Source organism: Lampetra fluviatilis, chromosome 3 (assembly GCF_964198595.1).
Source record: "Lampetra fluviatilis chromosome 3, kcLamFluv1.1, whole genome shotgun sequence".
NCBI classification, from domain to species: Eukaryota; Metazoa; Chordata; class Hyperoartia; order Petromyzontiformes; family Petromyzontidae; genus Lampetra; species Lampetra fluviatilis.
In genome coordinates, this window is record NC_136277.1 from 22,616,870 (window position 1) to 22,644,745 (window position 27,876).

At 44.2% G+C, this 27,876-nt stretch overlaps 2 protein-coding genes across 5 annotated transcripts; one reads left to right on the top strand and one right to left on the bottom strand.

The window, feature by feature from the left end:
- Positions 1-566: 566 nt before the first annotated feature.
- ABCD3 (ATP binding cassette subfamily D member 3) lies at positions 567-23,671 on the bottom strand. Of its 4 annotated transcripts, none has more exons than XM_078885193.1 (24): positions 23,520-23,671; positions 21,899-21,935; positions 20,941-21,039; positions 18,926-19,014; positions 17,218-17,287; positions 14,263-14,360; positions 13,435-13,558; positions 12,918-12,974; positions 12,071-12,213; positions 11,420-11,489; positions 11,106-11,175; positions 10,161-10,258; positions 9,192-9,283; positions 8,654-8,745; positions 7,546-7,618; positions 6,878-6,941; positions 6,443-6,520; positions 5,509-5,574; positions 5,007-5,096; positions 4,521-4,640; positions 4,022-4,126; positions 3,389-3,445; positions 2,874-2,966; positions 568-1,713 (listed from the first exon to the last, which is right to left on the bottom strand). In XM_078885193.1, the coding sequence occupies exons 1-23, from the start codon at positions 23,627-23,629 to the stop codon at positions 2,889-2,891; spliced, it is 1,980 nt and encodes a 659-aa protein (XP_078741319.1). In that variant the 5' UTR covers positions 23,630-23,671; the 3' UTR covers positions 568-1,713; positions 2,874-2,888. The 4 variants fall into 4 exon arrangements, with proteins under 4 accessions (XP_078741323.1, XP_078741319.1, XP_078741312.1 ...); XM_078885186.1 differs by having other exon boundaries at positions 568-1,716; XM_078885197.1 differs by lacking the exon at positions 17,218-17,287 and adding an exon at positions 15,647-15,716 and having other exon boundaries at positions 567-2,966.
- Positions 23,672-24,117: 446 nt separating this feature from the next.
- NDUFB7 (NADH:ubiquinone oxidoreductase subunit B7) lies at positions 24,118-27,876 on the top strand. The gene is made up of 3 exons (XM_078879232.1): positions 24,118-24,340; positions 26,477-26,645; positions 27,327-27,876. Exons 1-3 carry the CDS (start codon positions 24,229-24,231, stop codon positions 27,409-27,411), a joined length of 366 nt encoding a protein of 121 aa, XP_078735358.1. The 5' UTR covers positions 24,118-24,228; the 3' UTR covers positions 27,412-27,876.

The window sequence follows — 27,876 nt, forward strand, 5'->3', positions numbered from 1 at the left end:
CTAGCCCACTCACTAATCTACACATCCACTCATGAAACTACTCAATTATCTAATCGACTCAATCTTTCACTCACCAACATACTTATCCACCCACTCAATGATCTACTCGTTACTCTACTTTCACATTAATATATTCCCTCAATCTACTCGCCTTCTCACTCAACTACTCTCATCCACTTATCAATCTCCTCACGAAGCTACTCACCCACCAATCTACTAACCCAGGGGTCGGCAACCAAAATAACAAGAAGAGCCATTTCTTTCCAATTCGGTACAAAATTCAGTATTTCAAGAGCCGCAATGCATCTATGTACATACGTACATATCGTCAAGAGGCAGCCCGTAAAGAGCCGCATGCGGCTCCGGAGCCGTAGGTTGCCGACCCCTGTACTAACCCAATCATTGGTAATCCTCACTCAACCACGAACCAACTAACCCACTCAATCTAATCACTCGACTATTTTACTCGCATACCCACTCACTAATCTACTCACTTGGACCTCACTCACCCGCTCACTATAATTTACTCATCCACGAAATGTTTCTAATGAGCATTTTATTGCAAATTAATTCAACAGCAACATCAACATTTTGTCGACACGTTAGGAATCGGTTGAAATTACATTCACGCGCATTTGCGATGTTAAAGTTAACAGTAATAATAAGTTGTAATATTTTTTGTATCAGTACTGCATTTCATTTGCACTAGCAAATTATTATCCGAGCTATAATTAAATAGGGCAGTTTGAGTAAATCTGGGACATTGTATAATTGACAAGGCAACTGCAAATTGAGAAATCTTGCCCATCAAGGTGTAACTTGCATGCTATTTTGAAAATAAATAATTAAACTTTTTTCCGAAAACATTTATGGAAATTATAATTATGGCAAAAGTGAAGGATTCTGGTAATAGGTATTACACAGCACAGTATACAGTATTGATGCTGTACATAGTGACGATTTCGTTTAAATGCATTGGACATTCTTTATTTGCACATTCATTAAAAGTACCAACACTAACTACAGTAATTACTACAGTAATTGGTCTTTAAAATAACCCTATTTCCTCAACACACTTTGCTGTGCAGTGGCTCCAAAATGTGTTCAACCATTAAATGCCTTTGCCACAGTGGTTATAAATCCATAACAATGATTATGCTAGCAGTGTTGGACATGGATGGTGGTGATGAGAGCAGCACCATATTGTTGGAACATTTACACGGGCACTGGGAACTGCACTGATCCGGTGGTGCTCCATCGGGGCTGAAACGATGAACGCAAATTCCCACACACGGTCCTCCCAGGCCTACTCGACTTTAAGTGACCTTGGCACCCTGAACCCCTCGGCACGGTTACAAAATATTTGCGTAACGATACCATCACTATTGGGAAGCTAGCCAGCCAGACAAGTGAGCTTGGCATGGATTCCCAAATTACCCTTACCATGCCAAGCCATAGCTCGTATTTTGTAAGCCATGTGGCACCATTTACGAATGGATCTACATTCTTTCACCCGAGTTGTTACATAACGGGCTTAAAGGTAGAAGATAAATGCTCCATGATTGATGTTTCTAAGTTAAAATCACAGCTGTGTTTTTCTAATAAAGTCACAGCATACAATTCCAAATTTGATACATTTTAAAATGGGACAGTGCAAGTTAACCCAACCATGCGACAAACCTAGTTACAAAAAAAATGTTGATCCTTCCTCTTCTTCTGGAAAGAGAGGGGGGCAAGGAGGATATCGGGGAAGTTAATCCATGGTGGCATGTTTCTTGAAACATTGGGACAAAAACCAAGCCATTTTCAGTCATTCTTGAAATTGCTTAGCACGGTTGCAGTCTGCTTTCCCATGGTTTTGGAATGCAGCATGAGTGGAGGGGTCAATGAGTATGACAGGCCAATGCGTACTTGATGTCATCTGCTTAGTTTAACTTCTCAGCTGTGTGTGGAGGGGGTGGGATTATGACATATCAGGTGGGGAGGCAGCCTCATGACATGTGACGTCCTGAGGCGGGGGAAAGCGAGACACTCACAAATCTCAGCCGTTATGGCACAAACGCCAAGGCGTATCCTTTAAGTGCTGGATTTTTGTCAAAGTTTTGCACAACTCTTTATTCACAATTTGGCCAGTTTTAATTAGTGAGTGTCTAAGAACTATTTTTTTTTATAAAGTTTCGTACATAAGGGATTAAGCTTTACGAGAGTTATCGTTCCCTCCCCCACGTTAAGATAGAAGAACAGACAAATGGGCAAAATTGATACACTCTCATGCTTTCCTACCTTGGTTGAAGTGTCAAAACATTTTTGCAGAATTGCATAACATAACCCATGCCTATATTAAATGTTCCTAAGAACATTATATTCCAGTTTCTCAACCCCACTCCCTTCCCTCTGGCTACCGAAGGTAGGGGAAGAATATAAAACAAGACGAGTGGGCCTGAGACCAGACAGCCTCATGGAGCATGGAAATGTGGACCTCGGTCCAGGTTCTGATCCTGGACTAAATGGGCCATTGCTCGGCTTGTGGAGCCTGCAGTTCCAAGTTTCATGAGCACAAAGACATGCACTGAATTTACTCACCAATTAATCCACCCAATCACTCGCCTACCCACTCATTGATTAATTTACCAATCCACTCATCCATTCACCCACCGATCTTCTTACTCACTCATTCACCCAACTGCTTGCTCACCAACCCAACTACTCACTCACACACTGATCCACTCAACTAATTTTATCCACACACACACATCCACCCACCTACTCACTCTACGATCAACCTAATCACTCACTCACACATTTCCCAACCAATATCAACCTCCTTCACTGCAACCCACCAAAGCTGTCTCTAATTGACCACTCTCACTCACTCAAGAATTACAGGACTAAGATCCAAACTCCACGGTGTCAGAAGTGATCGCTTTGAATTCGTAGTTGCCACGTCCATCCATGTGCAGGTAAAACTGGTGAGAGACACACGCATATACTCATAAATATACACCCGACACATAAAAATGTAAGTATGAAATAAATACTAATATTGTCCTTTATGGAGGGTTTGAGACAAGTGCTATTAGAGTGGACGTATTAAAGGTCGCTAGCACAGCACGACGGCACACATACATGCCAAATATATTAAATATAACCACACATGCATACACATTTTGGTGGTGCTGTTTATTGTACAGTAGTGAGTGATGGTGTTAAGACGAGCAGTGATGGTTTGTGGTGTTGCTGATTATGGTGATGACAGCAACAGTGGAAAGTAATTACGGTGAGAGTGAAGTGATGACGGTGAGAGTGATGATGGTGACAGAAATGATGATGATAATGATTTTGGTTATGTGGTGATGACGATGATGTTGGTGCTGTTGGTATCACTCACGGCATGGTGTTTCCAGAGTGATTTCCTGTGAGACACTGTGAAGAGCGTAATGTGAACCTGGGGACCGAGAAGAGGAAGAAACGGCCGAGATGATCCCAAACACTCGCCCCAACAATGGCACGAGCCATCACACATAACCTTAATACTAGCACTAGTTTATAGCTGCCTACACCTGTTAACTGCTAAAACTATTGCTGCTGACACCAATACAATAAGAACCACCATTTTTGCTGCTGTTACTATTACTTATGATTCTAGCGCTTATACTACACGACTGTTACTAATACTGCTACCACTGCTGATATGGCTACCGCTACTGATTTTATTCCTGATACTTGCGACTTCTACTACGCCGTGTGTTGTTACTAAGGTTAATACTGTAACTACTGCTGCTGTGGCAAATAATACTGCTGTTGCTACGATTTTTACCATGACTAATGCATAACCTGCTGCTACTTCTGATTTTAAGGTGACTAATGTTCCAATAGTTACTGACACTTCTGTTACTACTGTTGCTACCAATGCCACGACTGCCGGTAATTATGTTTATACTGCTGTTGCAGTCAGTTCTCCAAATGCTGCCACTTTGTTAACACTACTACTGACACCGCAGCTACTACTGCTGCAACTCACCTTCTTGCAGTGGCTGTAGATGAAGTCCTCAACATCGACGCTCACTGCGCTCGTGCACTCATCCAGGATAGCGAACTGCGGCTTGTGGTAGAAGAGGCGCGCCATCTAAGGCATCGTGGGAAGCGACAGGAGCAACATGGAAAAAAATAAATGGCATTGTGGATAGAGTTAAGAGGAGGGTGGGAGATGGAGCAGTCAATAAAACAATTGTAATATGGGTGAGGGGGATTGTAGAAAAGGAGGGATTGTGGGAAACAATATTGTTAAAAATTGGAACTGATAGGGGATTGCAAGAAGGTAGTGGGGGATTATAGGAAGACTCAAATGGAGGGGTGGCCATGATGAAGGGGACAATGGGAAGATGAAGACAGAGAAATCTGCGAGAAAGGGGGCCTGGGAGACAGATGAGGAATGTGGGAAGGCTAACAAAATGTGCAGCCTCCACACCTTGGCATTACAGGTTTATGGGAGAAAGCGTGTGGAAAAATCACACACTTACGGCCATTCGCTGCTTCTCTCCACCACTCAGTACGTCCATCCAGTCCTGAACGCTATCCCAGCCTCCCTCCCTATCCAGGATGTGACCAAGTTGCACGTTGTCCAAGTAGTCCTTGAGGACCTGCATCAATAAAAGCAGGAGTATAGGGGGGCAGTAGCAGGAACATTATCAACATCATCAATAAAAGCAGCATCATCATGACAATCAGTGTCATGATCAACACCACAACTACCAATATCATCACCACCAACATCATTATTTCCATCATCAGGACTACACTATTACAAATAGAACCACCATTATTAACTTCAACAACAACCACCGTTCACCACTAAGTGGCGGTGACATCACCACGGTGCTTGTGCCATGCTAGGTTTACTGAGGTCATGTGAAATATCAAAGGCTCACCCACCACCATCACCAAGATCACCACCATGACGAAAAAAAAATCAGAAAAACCGCCATTGTCTCCACCACCACCATCACCTTGTCAGAGACGCCCTTTTCCCGCTGGTCTTCAGGTGAGTCAGGGTAAATCACTTGGTCCCTCAGGGTTCCGAGGGTCATGTACGGCCTCTGTGATAGCAGAAAACCCATAAACAATTCAATTGCAACCGCATTCTTCTCCCAACCAACAAATCCACATTCCTATTTTGGATATCAGCATCTCAATGGGATGATGACCAATGTTGACACTTCACAAAGTGTGCGCTTCTCAATTAATCCACTCCGTAAATTGTTTTTCTAATCATGATGTTAATGATTCTGATGACATTGATAATGCAAGCAATAATACAGTTGATGTTACAATGCTGATCGTCCTGATGTTAATGATTCTGCTGTTGCCAATGGTTGTGAAGATGATGAGGATGCTGATGATGATGATACGGACCAGGATTTAATTTTTCAACCTTTGGAGTGAGAGTTGAGTGTGCTAACCACAGGCCCCGTAAAGGTTCTCACGAACAAATAATGAATTATTCAGTACCTGTGGGACGTAAAAGAGCTTTCCAATCTCTGGTTTGGTGAGAGATCCTCCAAATAAGGGCCACAGCTGGGGAAAACAAAGAGACAAAGCTGTAACACCAACAAACACCAACAATGACACTTTGTGGTCGGTGTTTGGCTGAAATGAAGACTTCAGTATTTCTGGCTCAGTGTCTCCTACATAGCCACTGTTAACCTGATGCCCATTCATAAGAGAGAAAGACAAGCATTACCCCAGTTCTGCTAGTGTCCATTTTTAACATAGTATATCCATTACAAACCCTTTGAGGAAACACTCAGACCCAGGGCTCAAACTCATCAGTGTCGATTCAGTGTCTCCCCAAAGAGCTATTGTGAACCACCCTTAAAAGAGACATGCAGATTCAGGGACCCCAGTACCTCAGCTGTGATAGCTCAGTGTCTGGCACAGCAACTATGAAGCCCTCATCAAAGAGGGCTTCATAAGGGTTTGAATCAAGAACCTCTGGTGCTGGCTCAGGGTCTGATTAACCATTATGATCCTGACAAGGCAAATAAAACAAGAAAAACTCGGTTTTTTATCACACCATTCACACAAGACCCACAGCGTTTTACAACAGAACCCCAGTAAAAACCCCTTAACACTAAAACTAAGAGGCAAACAACCGTAAACAGATGGATATGAAAGAGAAAATAAAATTGTTTTTACACGAGCCCTAAAAACCTCGACTGACGTAACATCCCTAACGGTCTGGGGCTAGGCGTTCTACAAACGAGGCGCCCGACTACCGATTCACCCATTGAACGCAGATTTGTCATTGGTACACTCAGGTGCAAGGATTTGGTGGATCGAAGTTGCCGGACAGGCGCATACAGTTTCAGCAGATCACCAAGGTATAGAGGAGCTAACCCCTCAAGAGAGAAAGTTACACGCGTCATGTGGAAGTAAAACTCACCTCTCCCAGCACTCGGAAGAGCGAACTCTTCCCGCAGCCGTTGGGGCCACAAACGAGGACATTTGTCCCAGAACGCACCTGCACATGACATTGGGAGGGAAGGGACAGTCAAGGGTGAGATAAGTACATGGATTCAAGCGGACTGGCACACCACATCACAAAAGAGAGGTGAAAATATTAATCCCGACCACGATTCTAACCATAACCGTTATATTATCCCTGATAATAAACATAATCCTAGCAATAACCGTACATTAACTGTACTAATAACTATAACCTTAACCCTTAAACTATCCCGATTATAAACTATAACTGGGACACTACCTTACCAATAACCACAACTATTTACCCCTAAAAATAACACTAAAACTAACTACTCACCCTAACGCTGACACTTAACCCTGTCCTGCTGAATGTGATAATGTATCAGGAGACCTCGAAGGAGAGGTCTTTGATGAGGACGTCTCCGTTAGGGGTGGCCAATGGGACGTGTTCAAACCTGTAGCACAGCGAGACACGAACTTATGCATACCAAAATATACACATACACACACGTATAACACACTCATAAATTCTATATTAATCATTGTACGATCATGAGCGATGACAACGGTGTGGGAGGGCCTTCACCAAACAGTGGATTGATCATGGCAAATGATGATATACATTCAGAAAGACACAAAGACAGAAATCCCTCATATAGCCTGTAACAGACAATTGGGACAAGTGCTGTTAACGAGCACATGTGAAGGCCAGCATAGCACCTGAAGGGGTGGGTGGCCAACACAACATCTGCCTGCCTTTGTCGTTCCAGTGCTGATGTTTAAACACTGCACAAGGTATTCAATGAAGACTGAGTCGACCAAAGGAAGGCCCAGAAGAGGTTCAGATAATCGCCTCCAATATTAGTAATTGCTGGGAATCGAACTCAGGTCGCTGGGTTTATAGCGCAGTGCATGAACTACTGTACCCCAGCCTCACCTGCCCCCCCCCTACACAAATAAAAACACAGAAATGCACACACACACCCTACTAACTCTGGAGATGCAGTCACGAGCCTTGGCTCATAGCAGGTTCCTTCATGAACTGTGTTAAGCCCTCACTTGATGATGTGGTCGGTGAGGATGACTTGTCCTCGTCCAGGAACAAGTGGTTCCGTCTCCTCTTGAGAGGCGCCTTCTCACATGCAGACACGCACACACACACACACTTGGTTATATGCACACACACTTGGTGAAATGCACGCACGTAGATATACGCCCTCACAAAGGGGACACACATACCCATAGTCACGCGCGCGCACACGACAGACAGATATTATTCCCGTACCTACACACACAGTTACACACACAATGAGACGAAACAAATTAGCGCGTAAAGACAGAACATATTAAACATTACAGACAAGAACAAGACAATGATAGTACAAAGTGTGCAGACGGTACAGAAGAGACGGTATAAATGAGACAGTAAATACATAGTAAGCTTACATATGCACACATGCATGCAGATGAACATACACACAAATGTGAAGGCAGTTTTCCCATTTTACCATTACAAACTATTGTGAAAATCATTCTCAGTGGTCGAATATTCAGGCTGGCATGACATGAGGGATAGTGTGCAGAGGTCGCAAACGGGTTTTGATTCCTTACCCGTACCCGGCCGCAACAGGGTCGCAATCGGGTACCCGTACCCTACTCGATACCCGGCTACCCGTACCCGGCCGGGTATCGGGTAGGGTACGGGTACCCGATTGCGACCTCTGGGATGAAGCCATTTTGCAGGTGCGGGTGGGTTGGTTCTAGGAACTTGAATTGTGAGAATAGACAAGACGTTGGGAAATGAGTGACAAACGGTGACTCACCAGTGACTCACGGCCTACCCGTACCCGTACCTGGCCGCACCACGGTCGCAAACGGATACCCATACCTGTATCTGTACCCGGCCGGGTACGGGTAGCCGGGTATCGGGTACCCGATTGCGACCTCTGATAGTGTGGCCAGAATCAGGCTCAGCCGAGTTTCATCTTCCCAGTGCTAATCCTGACACAATGCATCAGGTGATCAATTAAGGATGAGCTGACATACGGGTGGCCCAAAAAGGTTCAACTATCACTCGTATTAACCACAGCTGAGAGTATAACCCAGGTGGTACAGCTCACACACTCACACACAATACGCTCACACGTACAAACGGTCAAGGAATCACCTCGATCGTGCGATGTCACCATCGTCCGTTCGTATTTTCCAGCATTCAGTTCCTTCAGCACCTGCATGAGTTCCGTTATGCGAGCGGTGAACCTGAGAGCAATAAAAAGCTGGGTTTGAGCCCTGACTCTGGGTGCAATTCTCACTCTCTCAGCGGGTTCATAATGGTCATATCTGATACAATGAGACAGCGCTGCCGAGGACCTGGGTTCGTGTCCCAGGTCTGCACGTTTATCTTACTCTGAGCAGGTTCATAATGACGGTTTTCAGGTTCATAATAGTTACGTAAATGTGATGGTTATCATGAAGGACACGTGATGAAGCTAGTGAGAGTGTTTGGTCAGGGACAGAGTAAGTGTTAAGTGTCATGGTCCGGTTTAGGCTATGGATTAGCAGCAGGATTAGTGTTAGGGTGAGGGATAAACCTATGGGCTCGTGTTCGCGTTATGGGAATCAGCTAATTTTAAGACGAGTGCTTTGGCTATGGGCTTGCGTAAGGGGTTGGTTAGTGCTCGCGATATGCAGCATTGTGTTTATACCCAGCAAGTCGGGTCATTTCTCTTCCAGCCAAAACAATCCGACCCAGTGCTTGAGACATCCTCAACAACATCCTTCCACTCTGGTAGTAATCCTGTAGCCGGTCAAGCAGGCAGGCACACAGACACAAAGACATAGGCATACAGACAACACACCCACACAAGCAGAATTATAAACAGATAGCAGCACAAGGATGATTACATAATCCTTGTACTGCTATTTTAGCAGCCCTGGTCTAGCACGAGCAAGCCAATGCCATGAAGAAAGCTGTCTCTGGCGCAGAGCAATCAGTTTCAAGAACAATGCACACATTTTGAAAGTGATAATTGTTTTGCGATTGCATTGTCCTTGTAGTGCTTCTTTTGATGGCCCTGGTCTAGGACGAGCAATACAATGCCATTAAGGAGGCTGTCTCTCGTGCAGACCAATCAATTGCAAGGACAATGCATACATTGTCAAAGCAAAAATGTATTCGCATTCTTCACCACAAGCTTGTGTGGCTACGTAAACGTGACACCTTGTAACTGGTGTCTATTTAATGTTTAAACATCTTAACACCTTATATTCACGGCAGATGAAGATATTTACACATAAAGACACACAGATATGAAGACAGGCACACAGACTTCTAAAAAAAACCACTGGCATCCACTTCAAAAGGAGCATCATCTTTATAAAGCCTATCTCCCCTTTACGCTCCACAAAGAGGCTTTAGTCACCATGGATTATCCTGTATTCATAAATCGCAGCATTTGGATCTGGGCTCGAAAGAATCGAGAAACTAATCATTGGTGACTGGGTCAAGACATCAACTTCACGACACACATGACAACCTGGTTTAATTATGGGTGACCAAAAATCACGTTTCAAACCCAAGTGCTCGGGGGAGCAGCGGTTCAGCGCCTCTGACATGACCATTATGATACTCCCGCGCCAACCGGTCACCACAATCCATGGTGAATGTCTCTCACCTCCAGCAGCTCGGCATGGCTGCTGGTGAGGTGGCGAGGGTTGTTATGCTCCAGAAAGGGACGACTCACGACCAGGTAACCCACCACCGTGGCAACATCTGGTGCATACACACACACAAATACAACCGTTTCTATGGATATATACAACATATGCAAAACAAAAAGCAGAGATCCCAGCATAGCCTTCCAGACATTTGGGGCAAGTGTTGTTGACGAACATCTATTAAAGCTGGCTGAACACACGAGAAGGCCGCCTTTTGTCTCCCCAGTGCACATTTACACATCGCACCAGGTATTCATTCAAGACTGAGTATCGAACGGAGGTCAGGACTGGTTCACATATCATTTACTTCTGACTACAGCCATGGTCATGAATCAAATGCAGGTCACTAGGTTTATAGCAGTGTGAAAACTATTGTACCACCACTCCCCAGATAAAAACACATACACACTGTACAGTTAGAGATCCACAGTGACAGATCCCCTAATGCCTTATCGACTGTTAGGGCATCTTCTATTCACGAGCACCTGTGAGACCCTGCACCATGCTAGAGGGGGTGGTGTAGCAAGCAACATACCCAGCCACCTTTGTCTCCCCTGTGCCAACATTCACACACTTCACTATGTACTAATTTAGAGTTGACATAACCAAGGAATAATTCAGATACCACTTTCCACTGATGATATCCATGGCTGGGAATTGAACTGAGCTCATAGTGATTGTAGTGCAGTGTTTTACACACACACACACCGTCTCCAAAACTGGCTGCAGGAGATATTTTTTAGGATTGGAGTATTGATCAAAACTCGACTCCAGAAGACTGGGTCCAAGGATTAGTCTTGAATGGGACTTGGCTCCAGGAGTCCTGCAAAGCATGGTGGGTGTTTGCCATGATTCTTTGCGGTTTTCATAGAATTGTTATTGCTTTTTTAAACATGGCTCACATTTGGCGATGATGTCATCCACAATGCCCATGGAAAAGCGAAACACAATGAAATTGTGCAGATGATCGACCTGGGAACACAAAGACACAATTTACAAACCAAAAAACACCCAACACAATGAGCACAACACACATAGCACTGTAGGATTTAAGTTTGAGACGCGCATCGAGTCTACGAGACATTGAAGGTGGTTATGGTGTTGCAGGTGGTGATAGTGGAGGTGGTAGTAGTTGTGGTAATGTTCACTGATAACAGTAATGGTGGTGCTGCTGATGTAATAATGGTGGTCGGAGTGGTGAAAGAAACCATCTCACCAGCCGCTTGAACGTGTTCTTGATGGTCGTTTTCTCTCGTTTGTTGCCATTGTAAAAAGCAATCTCCTCACTGTAGAGTAAAAAGTCACGCACACACATCGACACATCAAAATTATGGAGATGATGCTGATGATAATGAAAATACTGCTGATGATGACGATGCTGATGATGATCGTGGTGATATTTTTGACAACAATGATACCAATAATATTAATGAAGATATTGATGGCGAAGCTCATTGCTGATGATGCTGCTGCTGACATTAATGCTACTTGTGCTGATAATGATAATGAAGATGATACATTTGCTGATGCTGCTGTTATGGCTGCTGATGCTACTGCTCCTGATGGTGATGCTGGTGCTATTCTCTTTAATGAAAATGCTGCTACAACTGATACTTCTACTGCTGTGACTGATCATATAATTATTGATGCTTCAAAAACTGCTACTGCTGATTACGATACTAAATGATATCAAAAATGAAATTGCTGTTATTGCTGATATTGCTGCTATTGCCAATTATAACAATAAATACGCTGCACCCAATGATACTGCTGATGCTATTGATGATGATGACGAAGATGCTGCTGTTGTTGCTCTGGCTTGCTGATGGTGATGCTGCTTGTGCTTATGGTGATATGGGGTCCTTGCCTGTTGGTGATGAGCCGCGAGTTCACGTATCTGTACTCGCCCTCGAATCTCTGCTCCGTCATCGTCATCTTCCCGATGGGGCGACGCAGCCTCGTCAAGAACAGCCCCGACACCATGAGGTACGAGAGCATTGCACACGGGCCCTGCATACATAGGCACAAACGTACAGCATATACACAAAGACACATGCAAACAGACACACGCGCGTGTGCGGTAATACAAACATATATACATGTACAGCCCTTGTGTCAAGTCATTGCCTACAGATTATGTTAGCCGACAGAGAATGTTCGGGAGAGTTTTGTTTGCGAGCAACTCATTAAGGCAGATGAGCATGAGAGATTGGCGTGGCTGCAACCACGCACATCACCTTTGTTTACACAACACACCGGGTACTCATGTAAGTTTGAGTTGATCTAGAGGAACCCCAAGACCAGTTCAGATATCACTCGCCACGGATGTTGGGCCAAGGCCGGGAATAAAATTCAGGTCTCACGGTTCGTAGCCCAGTGTGCTAAACCACTACGCCCGTCCACAACACATGTAAATATTCACACACAGAACTGCCGCCATTTGTTGCCATATGGTGGTGACGTCACCACAGCGCTTGTGCCAGGCTAGATGCACTTTGAGGTGATCACGTTGAAAGGCTCACTGACAGGTGTCGGGACAGACTCAGGTGTTGTGGGTTGACTGACTGAGATGACCGACAGATACACCACCTGTGCTCCCCACTCTGCCAACCATTTTCGACATGTACAAACACACATGCAAACACACATATACTGAAAACACCAGCATAGGCCAGGCATATTGCCAGAGATTGTGGATTAGAGTTCACGCTCACCTGAGCTCCAATGGCACTCGTCAGCCGGAACACATAGAGAGCGATGTCCAGTAGAGGCTGTAACAAAGTGAGTGAATGAATGAGTGGGGGTGTGAGAGAAAACAAGCAATACATTGGGTAACAGGGTGAGTGAGTGTGGGTTATAGGCTCAGCAGGTATCCTGAAAGGATGGCTACCGAGTGGATGAGTTGGTGAATGCACCAGTGAACAAACAAGCAAGTGATCGGGTGAGTTCATAAGTGGTTATATGAAAAAAAAAGAGTGAGCGAATGGGTGTGAGTGAATGAGCAAGTGTTTAACTTCCCGAGTCAATGAGTGTGGAAATAATTGAGCTTGTTCGAGAGTCATTGAGAGTGTTCATGTATGTGAGGCATCGAGAGAGTATTTATGTTTGGGAGTCATTCAGTGATCGAGTGTTCGTCAGTTACAGAGTGAGTTTGAGTCGTCGTCGTTGCACATCATTGAGTGAGCTCGTGAATCGTTCAATGGGTGAGTCGACAAGTCAGCCTTCCCTCACCTTGCTCAGGTTGGAGTAAAGATCAACTACGCTGTTGCAGAATTTCTCCACATCCTGGGTGAGCAGCTGGTCGGCGTTTGCGATGCGATTGTCCAGGTTCCCCATCTTGTAGTACGTGTGGCCACTAGCACGGAACACAGCACTGTATGAGCATTGTATGCGCGAACCGTATGGACAGCACAACAAATGTGCCAAATGAAAACTGTACATAGTATATGCACTGTACGTGCGCTGCATGCTAAGGTTGGTTTGTGTCAACTGAAACCACGTCACACTGTATGCACTAACTGTATGAACATCACGATACACACTCTACACTCAAGAGTACTTTCACATGAGACATCATGTTACAGTCACACTGCACTGTACTCATACTGTGAATAAATGCAGCTCACTAAGCAGTTCCCAACACTGCATGAAATAGGTGAAAATTGTCTGGTGCAAATAGTACGGTATCAACTTACCATTTCAGCATTTAATGGTATAGGGATGTACTTATGGGTAAGCGTTAAGTATTGATCGTTACAGTGATGAGTACATTTCACTCCTCGGCAATCATGGGTAACTGATCATTAATGGAAGCAATTCCTCACCAATAGTACATTCTAGATATTACTGGTGGCAAGTAAAGTCTGAGTGCTCACTCAAATAAACTCTGGCCTCGCTGCTTACGATCATAGTTATACCAAAAACTAATGGTCATATGTTAGTCACTGCTTACCAATGGCGAGTAAGAGGGTGACTGCTTGTCAACATCATGGGTCTCTAGCTTACTGACGGAGAATGTATATCTCTTCTGGCCAATGGTGGGTGTGGGTCTCTACTTACTTGAGATACTGCTCGTAGAGGTACAGAGTAAGCCGGGATCGAAAGCACAGCTTCAGCTCATTGAGCCCGAACTTTAGCAGGTTGTTGACAACTGCGATCTGTAATAGTAAGCCATCAGACTCCACACTGTATGCAAGCGCAACCATGGCCTTCATAGCATCAATAATCATGGGGCATGGCAGAAACACCCTAGTTCATTTGTTAGTTCTCATAAGCAATGTTAGATTTCACAAAGCTTATGAGCACATGCATGCACATTTCATTGTGCTCATATGAATGATGGCTTTTATGTGTTAAGGTTGTCATGGACACCATTGGTTATAAAGGCCATGATTAAGATGGCGTACTATTTCAATTGTTGAACCTGAAGATTGCTAGATTTTACATTGCTCATAAGTACACCAAATTACATTCAACAGTAAATACGAGGGCGTTTCAGTAAGCAAAGAGGCAACAATTATTTTTCAGAGGACATTAGTTTGCATGTTCATGTACAGCCTTTGCCAATTCACCTAATGCCAAAAGCAGAGAAGTCTCCTGGTTGCTCTTTGTGTGGTGACTGCACAAATGCTCTCAGCCTCCTGTAGAGCTGCCTTCCACGTACATCTTCTTTCAGAGTCAAAAGGGTCTTTGGACACATTATTTAATGAACTGTCCAATTAACTGCTCCTACACCTATGCCATAGACCGCTGATTTATGCCGAATTACTACCCACTTCGCCACCCAACAATCAACTTCTTTACACGCAATGGTAGCAGCAGTATGCTCACGTCCTGTTTGCAGCTGCAATAACATTTGTAAAGGCTGCCATAATTCATACAGATGTTCATCATATTGCAGTTAATTCTAAAGTAAATTTTGCATGTCTTTGCACCGTGCTCTAATGAGCAATTATGCACGTGTGAGACCAATCACATTGCACATGCTTTCCAAGGTTCTTCCCCATTTACGAAGCAATTTTTACTAAAATCACACTGACATGCTATGGGAGTTCTAAAAGCCTCTTTACTTAATAAAACACCCTGGCGCAAAAGCATAGAAACAGGCACATTTCATGGGTGATGAGTAGGAAGACGAGTGAGTTGGTGAGTGAGTTGGTGTGAATGAGTGGGTGATCGAGTAACTGATGAGCAAGCGGACAGACAGGTTAGCAAGCAAGCGAGTGGTTGAGATAATAAGTGGGGGTGTGTGAGTGTGGGGAGTGAGAAAGTGAGTGAGCGGATTAACGAGCCATTGAGTGAGCAGGATCAAATGAGCGTGGCAGTGAGTGCATGTGTGAATGTGTGAGTTATCGGGTGCAAGGGAGTAAGTGAATGGTTAAGCAAGGTGGAAAATAAGTGGACGGGTCAGTGAGTCACTGAGTGAGTCTGTAACCACACTTACAAGAGGCATTGCCCACATGAAGTTGAGGAGGTATTTCTTGAACAGCCCCATACTCCTCCCAATGATAGCACTAAAGCCACCAAGCCATGCACGGGGAGACCGAGGGGAGGGAGGGATGGGAGGGATGGGAGGGATGGGGGGGGTGAAGTAGAGCGAAGAAGCGAATGAGTGAAAGTTAACCAAGGTGTGTGAAGAACACCAAATGAATCAGAAGTGAAGAGCGAAGGGGGTAGGGCAGCATCATTCAAAAAAGCAGCCACCCTTCCCTGAACCCAGATCGACATTTCACTGTTCAGTAACAGTTCCCTGACATTCAGCGATAAAAATTTGCTCTTAAAATAAGACACAACCCAAAGATAACCCAGCCATCATGGCACGACATAAAATCAAATCAACAATTATCCATAACATTAACGCATAGCCTCAACAACTACCCTACAGCCTCAACGTGAAATCACACCTTCAGTCTCTCAATTTTCTAAATTATATGAAAGCTATTGGAGATTAGCTGCATATAAACACAATGGGAATGGAATTTGTATTGAACCCACATCCACAACAATTGTACATAACATTAACCCATAGCCTTGACACCAGCCCAGATTGCCTGGTAGGATGGGGATGGTTTAGTTTCATTTGTATGTGTTTAGGCAATTTGTTTACCTTTTCTTTTACTCTGCACTCCTATCATGTTTTTGTATAGTTGTGTTGTTGATGTAACGTTCTGACCCACCCCTACTGGACATCTGTGAAAAAGAGCTTTATAGCTCATCGGATTCCTCCAGTATAAACACATATTCTGATTCTGGGTTGTAAGCTGAACAGCGAAAATCTTTTTTTTTCTCAAAAAAAACATGCGCAAACACGATACGAGCAGGATTTCCATGCTGGGTTTCATAATGGCCAACCTCGACTGGCAAAATCACCTTTTCTAGTACACATTTGTTATGCTATGCTGGCAAGACAGACATCCATCTTTAGATAAAAGATATTTAAGAAATGTGAATGTGTTAAATTTCCAGATTTACAATGGCAACGTTAGAGGTTCTTAAATCGTAATGAGCCAGGAGCACTCGATGCCTGGGCCTGGGAACACCTTTCTGTCTCGGGGGTATCATAAAGGCCATATCAATGACAAGGAGAGTTCTAGAGATCTTGGGTTTGAGCCCTGAGTCTGAGGCCGTTCATGAAGGGCATTTCAAACAATGTGTTGGCACCTTTGAGGTCCTAATTATGAATCCTGGTCTTAGCCGCCCATGGTTAAATCAGGTTGTCGCATCAGGTCTTAGTTCGGTCACCAATGATATCAGATGACTGACACACAGCAGACAACTCTTTATGGAGGGTGAAGAAGCGATGTCTAGTTTTGGTTTCGAGAGGCCTTTTTAAAATGAGGCTCGTATTTAAGTGGGTTTGTGGCGTCATCTTCCGAGGCTGACATTAATGATATTGTTGTAAAAATCCACATCGCCATTTAAACCCAACATGAAAAACATGAAACATCACAATCCACAACCAAACCTTACAGGCGAGCAGAACTTTCTTTTTTTTGTATATTTTAATTATCTTACCATCGGCATCGCTGATATGAACTTAAACAGATGTCTCCTGAAAACTGTTGTATTCCGGCTGATAATTCCGCTATCGAATAGAATGGAACGAGAGAGAATCACGGGATGGAAGACCACACAAAGTGTTAACGCAATCCTTTTGGTCATGTTTTGGCCTAACTCCCAAAGGGAAAAGCTTAACATGCAGTGCTTTTGACACCATCGTTGTTGTCGTGTCTTGTTGGTTGAATGATGGTTTCAGGTGGTAACCACAGACACTAAGATAAAAAGCTGACTTAAGCAACACTAACAATTGTCTCTTTCGACAATTTTATTCAAATTGTGCCACTATCTTCATGTGATGAGACGAAATGTCCATTTGGCACTCCTCACGGTACACTGTGCATGAGCCTGTGCTCGAGAATGGCCCGCAGAGTCCAATATCACAGAACTACTTCTGAGATCTCTCAAGTCACCCTATTTATCCACACACAAGGTGCGCACTTTCCTAAACACCTTGCTTCAGAGAAAAAATGTACGCATGACAATAAAATTGCTCTTTTTAAATTTTCAGTTGAAATGTTTCCAAATTAAGTAAATAAAAAAACGTCAAGGTTTTTGTGCAGTCATTGGTGACTGAGTCGAGGCCATCCACGCACGACCACTTGAGAACCTGTTTAATGACGAGTGGCTGTCAATATTTAACCTGGGACTGCAACGGTGACAGCTCCTTGTCCTGGCCGCTTGAGCCACCCAACCACCACCTCTTAATCATCTTAATCAATTACCAGACAGTATCAGCATCACCACATTCGTTTATATGAAGGTATTGCAATATATAAAACTTTAACAATGATATCACTTATATCACTGCAATGTCAGTAAAAAAAAGTTGTACATAATGGAGCTTGACTCCGGTACTCGCATAACTTTTTCTCAAGATTTTTCCACTAGATGACAGACTTGCCCCAATTTTCAATCCAAGAGCGGAGAGCTGTTATGGGGTGTAAGGACACATGCCATTTCTTGAAATAATAAGGTTAAATTATGGTGGCACCTGTATTTAAAGTAAAAAAAAATTGTGGATCTGCGGTAATCAAGATATGGCCATGTTTGTGATGACAACAGAAGTGGTGGGAAAGATGCTTCAAGTCTAAGCAACAATGCTTGTGTTGAGGTGCTGATTTTGAATGCCAGGTCAAGTAGGAACTAAGCATATATGAGGAGTTGCTAGCAAAAAAGTGTGGGAACAGTCTATTAAAAAATAAACTCATCTTTGTTGTGCCTTATTGGCCATATTTCTATGTGAACAGAATACAATTGTAATCATATTGCAGCTTCATTCTGCAATACATCTCATGCATCTGTATACCCTCAGAGGATAAAAACACAAATATAAGCTCACTGCTATTCAAATGTGTAGTTGTGGAAAGAAAGAACGCATCATTGATCACGTGCCTTTTACCTCCCATTTACAGTATATATATTTTTAAATATGAGTACCAGGCTTATGCCCCCCATTCACTGTACAATTTTAACAGGAATTGCACTGACAAAGATTACAAAATTACTAAAATTATCTTTACTTATTTGAACCTGTTCATAAGAAACATAAACATCGTCGCCCTCATGAATATCATCACCATCACAATCACCGTCATCAACAGCAACATCAGCTTCATAATCATTATTATCCTCCTCATCACTATCACCGGAGTAACTCCCTTACCTCTCAATCATTGTCCCGTTCTCAATCATCCACACGTCGCAGTAGGTCCGGGCCACCAAAGTTGCCGCCACCATAACCAGATACATTGTCTTAACCAGGTCACGTGGGTTGGGAGGTTGAATCAGGGAGGGAGTGAGGCGAGATGGTTTAGGAGAGGAATGGGGGAGGAGGAATTGGGGGGGGTGGTAGGGGAAGAATGAGGGGGGAGAGAGGAGACAGGTCAGCATTGGGCAAAGTTCAATAGGGAGGGTTCAGGGGCAATGGAGGGCAACGTTCATTAAATCGAGGAACATGAGGTTTTAAAATAAAGTCATAATTTTTTGATGTATTGTCTTTCAAATTTAGCTTGGTGTCACTGTGGTCTGAGTACTTGACTCACAAGTTGGAAGGTTGAGTTCAAACCCTGGTCGGAGTCGATTCAGCCGATTACCATCATCGCCACTTCAATAGGAGTCTCGCCTTCAAGAGCCACCCCTCACCCCAAATTAGAGGGCACTTATTAACACCCCATAACAAGTTGTTCACCAAGTGTCGGTCATACAAATTTTATCTCTCAAGAGCTGGGCTTGGTTAAATAAAAAACAAGATTTACTATTGAAATAATGAAGATCAGGATGCCATTTTTCTTGTTTTGTTCCAGTCATTAGTGATCAGGTAGGTTGTGACACTAAACTCATGAAACACGGCGATTTGGTTTAATTAGTCAGCATATTAATACCTAGGATCCCTGTAGGGGTTTTACAATCTCTGTGAAGCCAGGATTTTAGTGGCGCTGGCTCAAAGTCTCAAACAGAGCCATTTTGAACTCCCAAGAGAGGCATGTGTAAACCCAAACCCAGGATATCAGTGGTGCTGGTGGAGCATTGTCAACATGGCCTTTATGATCTTCACATTAATGTGCAGCCCTTTGCCAATCCACTGCTGGATATGACTTCCCCTCTCCATGCCTATCCATAATGGGGTTTATATCACCATCCTTGACCACACTGGTCAGTGTGAGTTGGTGAGGGGGGGGGGGTAAACCTAGGAGCAGTTGACATATCACTCGTCACTGTTGTTAACTGTGGCCAGGAATCAAACTCAAGTCACTGGGTTCTGAGTGCAGTGATAACCACTGCACCAACAACACTCCATCACCATTCACCATTGAAGGCATTATACATCTGAGACAGCCATTGTGAACTTAACAGCTAGCTTTTAGGGGTGGAGAGCTTTCTTATCATTTAGAGGCTGTAAGTTGACAGAACATCTCGCTCACTAAATTGTGCGACTGATAAGACACACACAACTATGCCTACACAAAGGTCGCACACGTTCCCATTTCTGTGTATGTGCATATGCATTTTGGTGCATGACTGCATATCTCTGTATATATGGATATGTATGTGTGCGTGTCTAGATGTAACTGTATTTTTGTCTGCATGTGTATGCACAGTTAATGTGTGGATCTGGGTATGGATGTAAACTATATGCGTACGCATTGGAAATGTAATGATGCTTCACTGCATTTATTAAAATACATTGACACTTATGATACAAGCATATCCAAATGATATGTCATTATATTTTCGCTGAAAGAGCGACCAGTACTATAAAAACGACAGTATAAACTAGATAATTCAAACAAGAATGAAAAAACGCAAATTTTTTTTTTACAAATAATGACCTCCACGTAACAATTTGTCAAATAGTATGTGTGTCTGTACATGTGCAGACACATACTATATTACATACACAGACACCCATACAACCTTTAAACAGACTGTTGGGGAAAGTGCTGTTAACGATCACACACATTTTAGCACATAGCGTATCCACACCCAGAAAAACAATGACTGTCATTTTCTACTAATCAGTGGTGATTTCACCAGCATACTTGTGCCAAGCCAGGTGCACTTGGAGGCAAGTCAAGGGTCAAACTGAGGTGTTAAGGGGTTAGCCGAGTGAGATGACTGACAGTTGCACACACATTTCATATCACTTTCATATAACAATAACAACATCTAAACTCTTACCTCCTTAGAAAGCATCCCAGGCACCATGATTTTCAAAATCTGCCAAATTCGGCCAAAAAATGCCTTGTCAACAGCTGCCCTCTCTCTCTTGCCATCCTTCTGCACACAGACACATGGACAAGTCCCGTTTGCATCATCACCATCACTACTACCACCACCACCATCACTACTACCACCACCACCATCATCATGCTCACAACCACCATGTGACAAGGTAGAGGAACACCATACCTGTCGCCATCAAATGGGGTAACCCATGGGATAACCAACGTTGGGTGTGGTCGCCACCCAAGAGAAAAATCAAGGCAGATCTCACTGGCCGAGATGCAGTGCAAGGAATAGGAGAACCGGTTTCATAGGCTGCCATTTAATGTGCTGGCTTGCGATTGTGCAAACCGTGACAATGCGAGACAGCTGACCAGGCATGCACCATGCCTCTGCTCTTCAAGCTATAAATATACGATTATGCCTGTAGTTCAAGAGAGGAAGACTGACTGCACTGGGAGCTAATGTAAGCTGCCATAGAATGATGGGCTTACATAACAGAGATGAGATAACAATGTGCTTGGTAAAGAAAAAGTGTATATGCAAGTCTACATGAGGGGATGAAACCAACGTTCTGTAAACCCAATGAAGTATGAAACCAAAATGAACTGTCTGGCAGCGTGTAAAAAGTAAACTGCACGAAAAAACTCTGTTAAACAACACAACATGATCACCGCCATCATCAATTATGCACACAACACCTTAATTTAGCCTGTGGGAGTTGTTGGAATGAGTGCTGTTAGGAAGCACCTATGAAGTCATTCGTGTGCTTTTTCCCACTCAATTTCAATACCTCAACCACGACATTTACGCTTCAAGTGAGAGAGACCCAAACATCAAATCCACATTCGCAGTAGTGCTAGCTCAGTGTCTCAGACACGGCCATTGTGAACTTCCTAAGGAAGAGTCTTACCGAATTGACAACAATTGCAAATCCATCACCATCTTTCCTAGAAAAAGAAAGACAAAATGTTTATTACCTGTCGTGTTATCAACAGCAAAGGCATCACATTATGGTTTATATATATGTTCTTGTACTTTACGAGCCTTCAAAATATTCAAAGTGTCTCCAATAATCAAAAGAGCAACGATTTGAGCTCGGTCGATACACTGGAAGAACACTGGTGACTTCCCACAAAGTGATACTATTTACTTTACCACCACATAGGGGATGATGATGACTGTTGCTCCCGATTCTGCTGCTATAGCTGTTCGCGATGGTGTTTACAACGGTGTTTTTTTTACTGCAGCTGAACAAATTGTTGTTTGCTGATGCTGCTAATGATGCTGATGATAATGGGTCAAATCAAATTAGCAATGGGTTTCAAAGACGATGACAGGATTCGCAGGACACGTACTGCGAGTCACAATGCAAACTGTAGGGGGCGTTTTTTATAGTTCAGAATCAGAGCCAGAGGAGGGGGGGGGATCCTGCACTTGTCAAACATCGAATTAATCTTTGCCTTACACTTCGTGTGATTTCAGGGAGGCAGAGTCGGTGAATTATATTTATAGGGAACACACTGTGCTCTGGATATCCTAAGGGGACATTCCTCGGGGAAAAAAAACATTCGATTTAGTGTCGTTACCTTCTTTAAACCAGGTGAGGGCCCGTTGAAATTCTGTTGAGGTGTCCTTGATTTAACCAGGTATCATTTGAGGTTATATCCCTTGTGATTGACGTTCGTGAGGTAGGTGCGAGTCCAGAGATGCATATTCGCTACAATGATTAAACCAGATGAGGGCCCCATTTCAATGGACCCTCACCTGGTTTAATCGTGTACTTTATTTAACCTTGTCGATTTTTTTGCCGTCCTTTATTTAACCACGTTGACATTGATTGTACCGTATTCTAAACGAATGGCTTCCATTAGCCATGTTAATACCCCTTTCAACCAAATTACCAGTTGACACCGCTAATTAACGAGCCGCAGGGTACAGTAGTACATCTTGCATGACTGACGCACTTTCTGTACAGTGAGAGCTCATGACACACCTACACCAACCAGGCGAAGTTGATTCCAGCTCAATATTGTAACCAACACGAAATTTCAACCCGTGACCCTTAACACAGATTGTATAATAAAACCTAACACAGTTCACAAAAACCGCACCTATTTTTTTTTGCAATGTAAATGTCTCCCCCCCCACCACCCAACACAAATGCCTTAGATACGTATGTGCGAGCAACGTTACGAACTATACACGCGTAGTTTTATGTCAACTCAAAGACTCGCACGCACGTTCACCTAAGGTCAACTGGAGCCTTTGCATTCCATACAGCGCTTAGGCGCGCAGCTCCCCACAGGGGAACCCGGCGCGTCAAACGTCGACCAATCAGGTCGCGAGGCCGCCATCACGCGACGCGCGCGCAGCCAATCGTGCTGCAGCGCCGCACATGCAAACTACGAATTCCAAAGACACTTGGGCTGCTGTCCGAGACCCATTGGTAGTGACGTTCGCATCGATTTACCGACGACGGGATACCGAGAAGCGCCGCAGACAGAGCGCGAGGTGGCGGCAATCGCACGTACTTGGGCGGTTTGCGCTGGCCGCGGCGTCGGGAGAGGAGGTAGCAGGCGATGAAAGCGGCTGCCGCGGCAGAGCCATTGGTGCGAGTGAACAGCTTGCTCAGCGCCGCCATGTTGGTAAGGGGAGGTCGTCCGCTTCCGGCGCGGCTTTATATAAACGTTGTGACGTCATCGCACCGCCCCCACCTCTCGCCCCGCCCCCTCTTGGCCCCCCCCCACCTCCCAGGGCTGCTCTTTCATTTGGTCAGACGCCGTCTCATTCTACGTCACGATTAATGACAATTGAGAATGGGCGTGGCTTGTAGACAGCGTGGGCGGAGTCGTCATCTGCGAATCGATGACGAGCGGCATGACGTCAGCGTTAGGGGGCAGAACTCTTCGTTGCTGTGACGTGACCGCTAAGCCGCCAATCGGCGTTGATATTATCGATGTGTTGGTGTCACCAAACACGATTCGATTCTCATGATCGATTTTGGGTTATTTCGAATCCCTACACGTTGTTGAAGGCGAAAGTACCTTCGCCGATTAATGCGCGCCAAAAGTGGGAATCGATTCCTGGTCGCACACGATGCCTAACGTGCAAAGAATCGAATGAGGTTATCTTCGCAGATGGAATCGATTCCTCGCCCTTCTTAAGTCTTTGAGCGGCTGCCCAACTTAAATTAAGAAGATTGGTGAATATCGCAATAAGCGTCCACTGACTTAGGGCGCGATGGGGTCGCATTTCACGCGCCGCTACGTGACGAGCACCGAGACCGAGCCAGACCCGCAAAGCAAACCCTCGTTTGACCCCAACAAGGGCTTCGGCGAACGGCAGGAGAGGGGTGAGGCCTTCAAACCTGGCGTCACGGGGCAAACCGCGGCACCTTCAGCCTTTGTATTTTATATTCGTGTGCGATTTGTATTCGTGCGTGTGTCTTTAGTTGCACGGGGTCAAGCAGTATACGCTTGCTGACGTTTGCGTGCTCGTATTCATTTGGACAGTGCAGTTACTATTAAGCCTGTGACCAAATCTGGTGCCAGAAAGATGTGCCCAAGCTATTTGGTACAAGACGGAGGAATGTGCAGTGGACACCCACGGGATATCGTGATGATGATTATGTTGACCACCAAATAACCCGCACTGTGTCACGTAACGTCAGACCGTGTAAGCTAAGCATGTGAAGAGCCTGGATTTTGTTTGGTTGGGCGGCTGGAATTCAGTTGTCATGGGGCTGTGGTGCGTTGTCGGCAGCAGAGGGCACTGCTGCAACATCCATGGTACTGTGACGGTGTACGCTTATCACTACAATGTGCTCGTCACCACAGTATCATTAAAGTGCCATGTCATCGGGGTGTACTCCGTGCCACCAGAGTATACTTGTGTGTGCTTTGTATTCGTGCCACGATTCACAGTAACGCCAATAACATTGCCTTAAAACAAAAGTATAGAATAGATGACGTTTCAGGCAATTACCCTCCTTATCACATAGCACAGTAAATGGTCGTGGCTTTTTTCCAAAAAGTTCCAGAGAAATTGGGCTATCAATATATGATGTATTTTCATTCTTCACCCTTCAAACCCTTCTGATATAACATTTCATACGTCTAGGCCTGAGGACAAACAAGTTTAAAATATCCCCCCCCCCTACATTTTATGACGCCCAAAACCAAACATTTACTTTTTCAGATTTTCCAGTTATGAGCAAATTAAATCGTTATACCCTTGGAGAATACCATTTTTCGTGTTTAGTTTGTTGTCTTTCCCCTGCACCTCCGATTAGCATGGTTGGCTACGTATGGTGCGAAAGAAGTTGAACATTAGTATTTACATCTTTAAAGGTGAGAGAGTATATGTACGTTAAACTCATGAAAGTTAAACCCTTCCAAGTGTTGTTGTTTAAACAGATGATGCTGTAAAATATTGCATCAGAAGACCAATAGGTTGTTGAACTCCAATGGTTTATATATGACCAGACAAACCGTTGCGTTTAAACTCTGTCCACAAGGTTAGCTCATAGCACATCCAATGTTGCTGGACTGTGCTTGACGGGACTTGGAGTGTTGTCTTTAACATTAGGCAATCAATTAGCATTTATTTAACATGTTATACATTCTAGAGTTTGCCTGATTAAATAAATGCAGATGGAAAACATTGCAGCTGAAAAAACAGAAATGTATCTATTTGTATGTGTATTATTTTATGATAAAGTATATGATTATATACGTGTGTGTATATGTAAAACATCTATTTATCCAGAAAAGTATTCCTGAATCTCAAGACTGGATTGGGATGTATAGAATTATTTGGTCAGTTCATTCATTAATGTTAGCATTTGCGAAGACTGCCCAAGTACCCAAGAAAACCCATGCATACAATGGGATGACTCAAAAGTTTCCACAGATAGATTCAATAATCCATTGCTGCGCTGTTGTCTGCTGGGTACTACACAGCCCAAGACGACAAAACCTGGTGGTCAGGCCTCAACCTGCTTAGCTTAGCTGGTGTTCGGGCCAAACCCTGCTTTGTTTCTGAGTTCTGATAAGGCCATACACATTCCAATTGTGTACAAATGAGTGATGATGTGTGGTGGTTAGCACAATGCACTATGAATTCAGCTAGCTGAATTTGATTTCGTGCCAGAGCTAATGCCAGTGGCGACTATCTGAATCGGTCCTGGGCCTCTGCAAGGTAAACTGATTCCTGTTTGGTTCTTTCGGTAACTACGTGACTTTACCGAAAGAACCAAAGAGTATGGATTCCTGCAGTCACGAAAGCTTAAAATCAAGATTGAGAAGCTGTTGTGCGTAAACATCAGCGCTGGAGAAACAAAAGCAGCTTGCGCATGGCGTTAGACACACCACCCCCTCGTGTTCCCTGGTGGCCTTCATAGGTGCTCACTAACAGCACCACAAAAGTCTGTTATGGCTCTATGGAGAGGATCTTTATCAATGACTGCGTGTATTTGTCTGTTTGTCAGTGATGGTGGCCACGGCGGAACAAATGCGTGATGCTCAGGTACCCGTAGATCTCCGTGACTACTGCGCCCACCACATGATCATGTGGCTCAAGTGCAAGCGTGACAACTTCCCCGACATCTTCGCTTGCGGCCACCAAAAGCACTCGTGGGAACAGTGCCAACACGATGAGTGAGTACACTCGCTGCTGTGTACACACGCACACTTACGTAGACGTCATTTTCAGCAGCAGCTATTATCCACTGCTGGATGAAGGCCTCATGCCATCGCCATCCTTCATTGTCCTTGAACTCCACAATCCATCTCACTCCTGCAAATTATAACTGATCTCATTGCTCCATTTTTGCAGTGATTGATACTTGATACTCCTGTATGTATGTATATTGAACTTCTTTCGCACAATACATAGCGAACCGTACTAATTGGATGTGCGGAGGAAGGACAACAAACTAAATACAAAAAGCAGTTCTAAAGAAATTAGATTTCAATGTAGATTTAAAAGTGCATAGCTCCAGTGGCTTCCTAACATCGTAAGGAAGAGCGTTCTAGACGGCTGCAGAATCAAATCGGAAAGCACGCAATGCAGGTACCCTCCTTTCCATTGGCTGCGAGTGTGTCATCAGTCCAGTCTGTCAGCTCATCATCTTGTTTAGCAATGTGTCCTGCCAAAGCCCACTCACTTTTATTAATCATGAAAGTACTATCTCTAACTTGTGTTTATTCCCTGATCCAAGTGTTCTTGTTTCTGCATCTAATTTTTATTCAGAGCATAGATATCCCCATACTTCTTTGCACACTTTTCCAATTTGTTCATATATGTGTGTGTGTGCGTGCATGTCTCTGTGTGTTTAGTTACGTGATGCGCATGAAGGAATACGAGCGCGAACGTCGGCTTCTGGAGAGAAAGCAGCGTCTGGATCAGAAACAAGCAGCATAATACACCTGGACACATATACATACACACACAAAGACATCGACCCCCCACTCATCCTTATAGAGACTGTTGGGGCAAGTGCCATTAGCGGAGCACTCATTAATTCCAGCATTGTGCACAAGGGGGCAATATGGCCAGCAATTCACCCATTCGGTTTAGTCTCCCCATTATCGATGTTCACCCACCTCACCGGCCATGGCGGGGAATTGAACTTGTGTCACCACATTTGTAGCTATATGTGTGAACCACTGTGACACACGCACGCACACAAGCACACGTACACAAATCATACCCCCCACCCCACCTCCCCACAATCAAAAGGCAGAGCCTCTCACCATAACTACTTTCATGTTCACACACTCGTGTGTGTCCCTGCACATGTGAGCAGGCTGGCGCATCACGACCTGCCCATTGGTTGTGAAAGAACATTGTTCGCGAATAAACTTCTGAATAAATCGTTAAACTTGG

Coding starts and splice junctions, on each gene's coding strand:
- ABCD3 (XM_078885197.1), bottom strand. CDS start 23,629: ATGGCGGCGCTGAGCAAGCTGTTCACTCGCACCAATGGCTCTGCCGCG. Junction 12,214..12,917: donor CGAGTGCCATTGGAGCTCAG/GTGAGCGTGAAC, acceptor CTATGTATGCAG/GGCCCGTGTGCAATGCTCTC. Junction 6,942..7,545: donor CTCACCGACCACATCATCAA/GTGAGGGCTTAA, acceptor GCTGTGCTACAG/GTTTGAACACGTCCCATTGG.
- NDUFB7 (XM_078879232.1), top strand. CDS start 24,229: ATGGGGTCGCATTTCACGCGCCGCTACGTGACGAGCACCGAGACCGAG. Junction 24,341..26,476: donor CGGCGAACGGCAGGAGAGGG/GTGAGGCCTTCA, acceptor TCTGTTTGTCAG/TGATGGTGGCCACGGCGGAA. Junction 26,646..27,326: donor GAACAGTGCCAACACGATGA/GTGAGTACACTC, acceptor CTGTGTGTTTAG/TTACGTGATGCGCATGAAGG.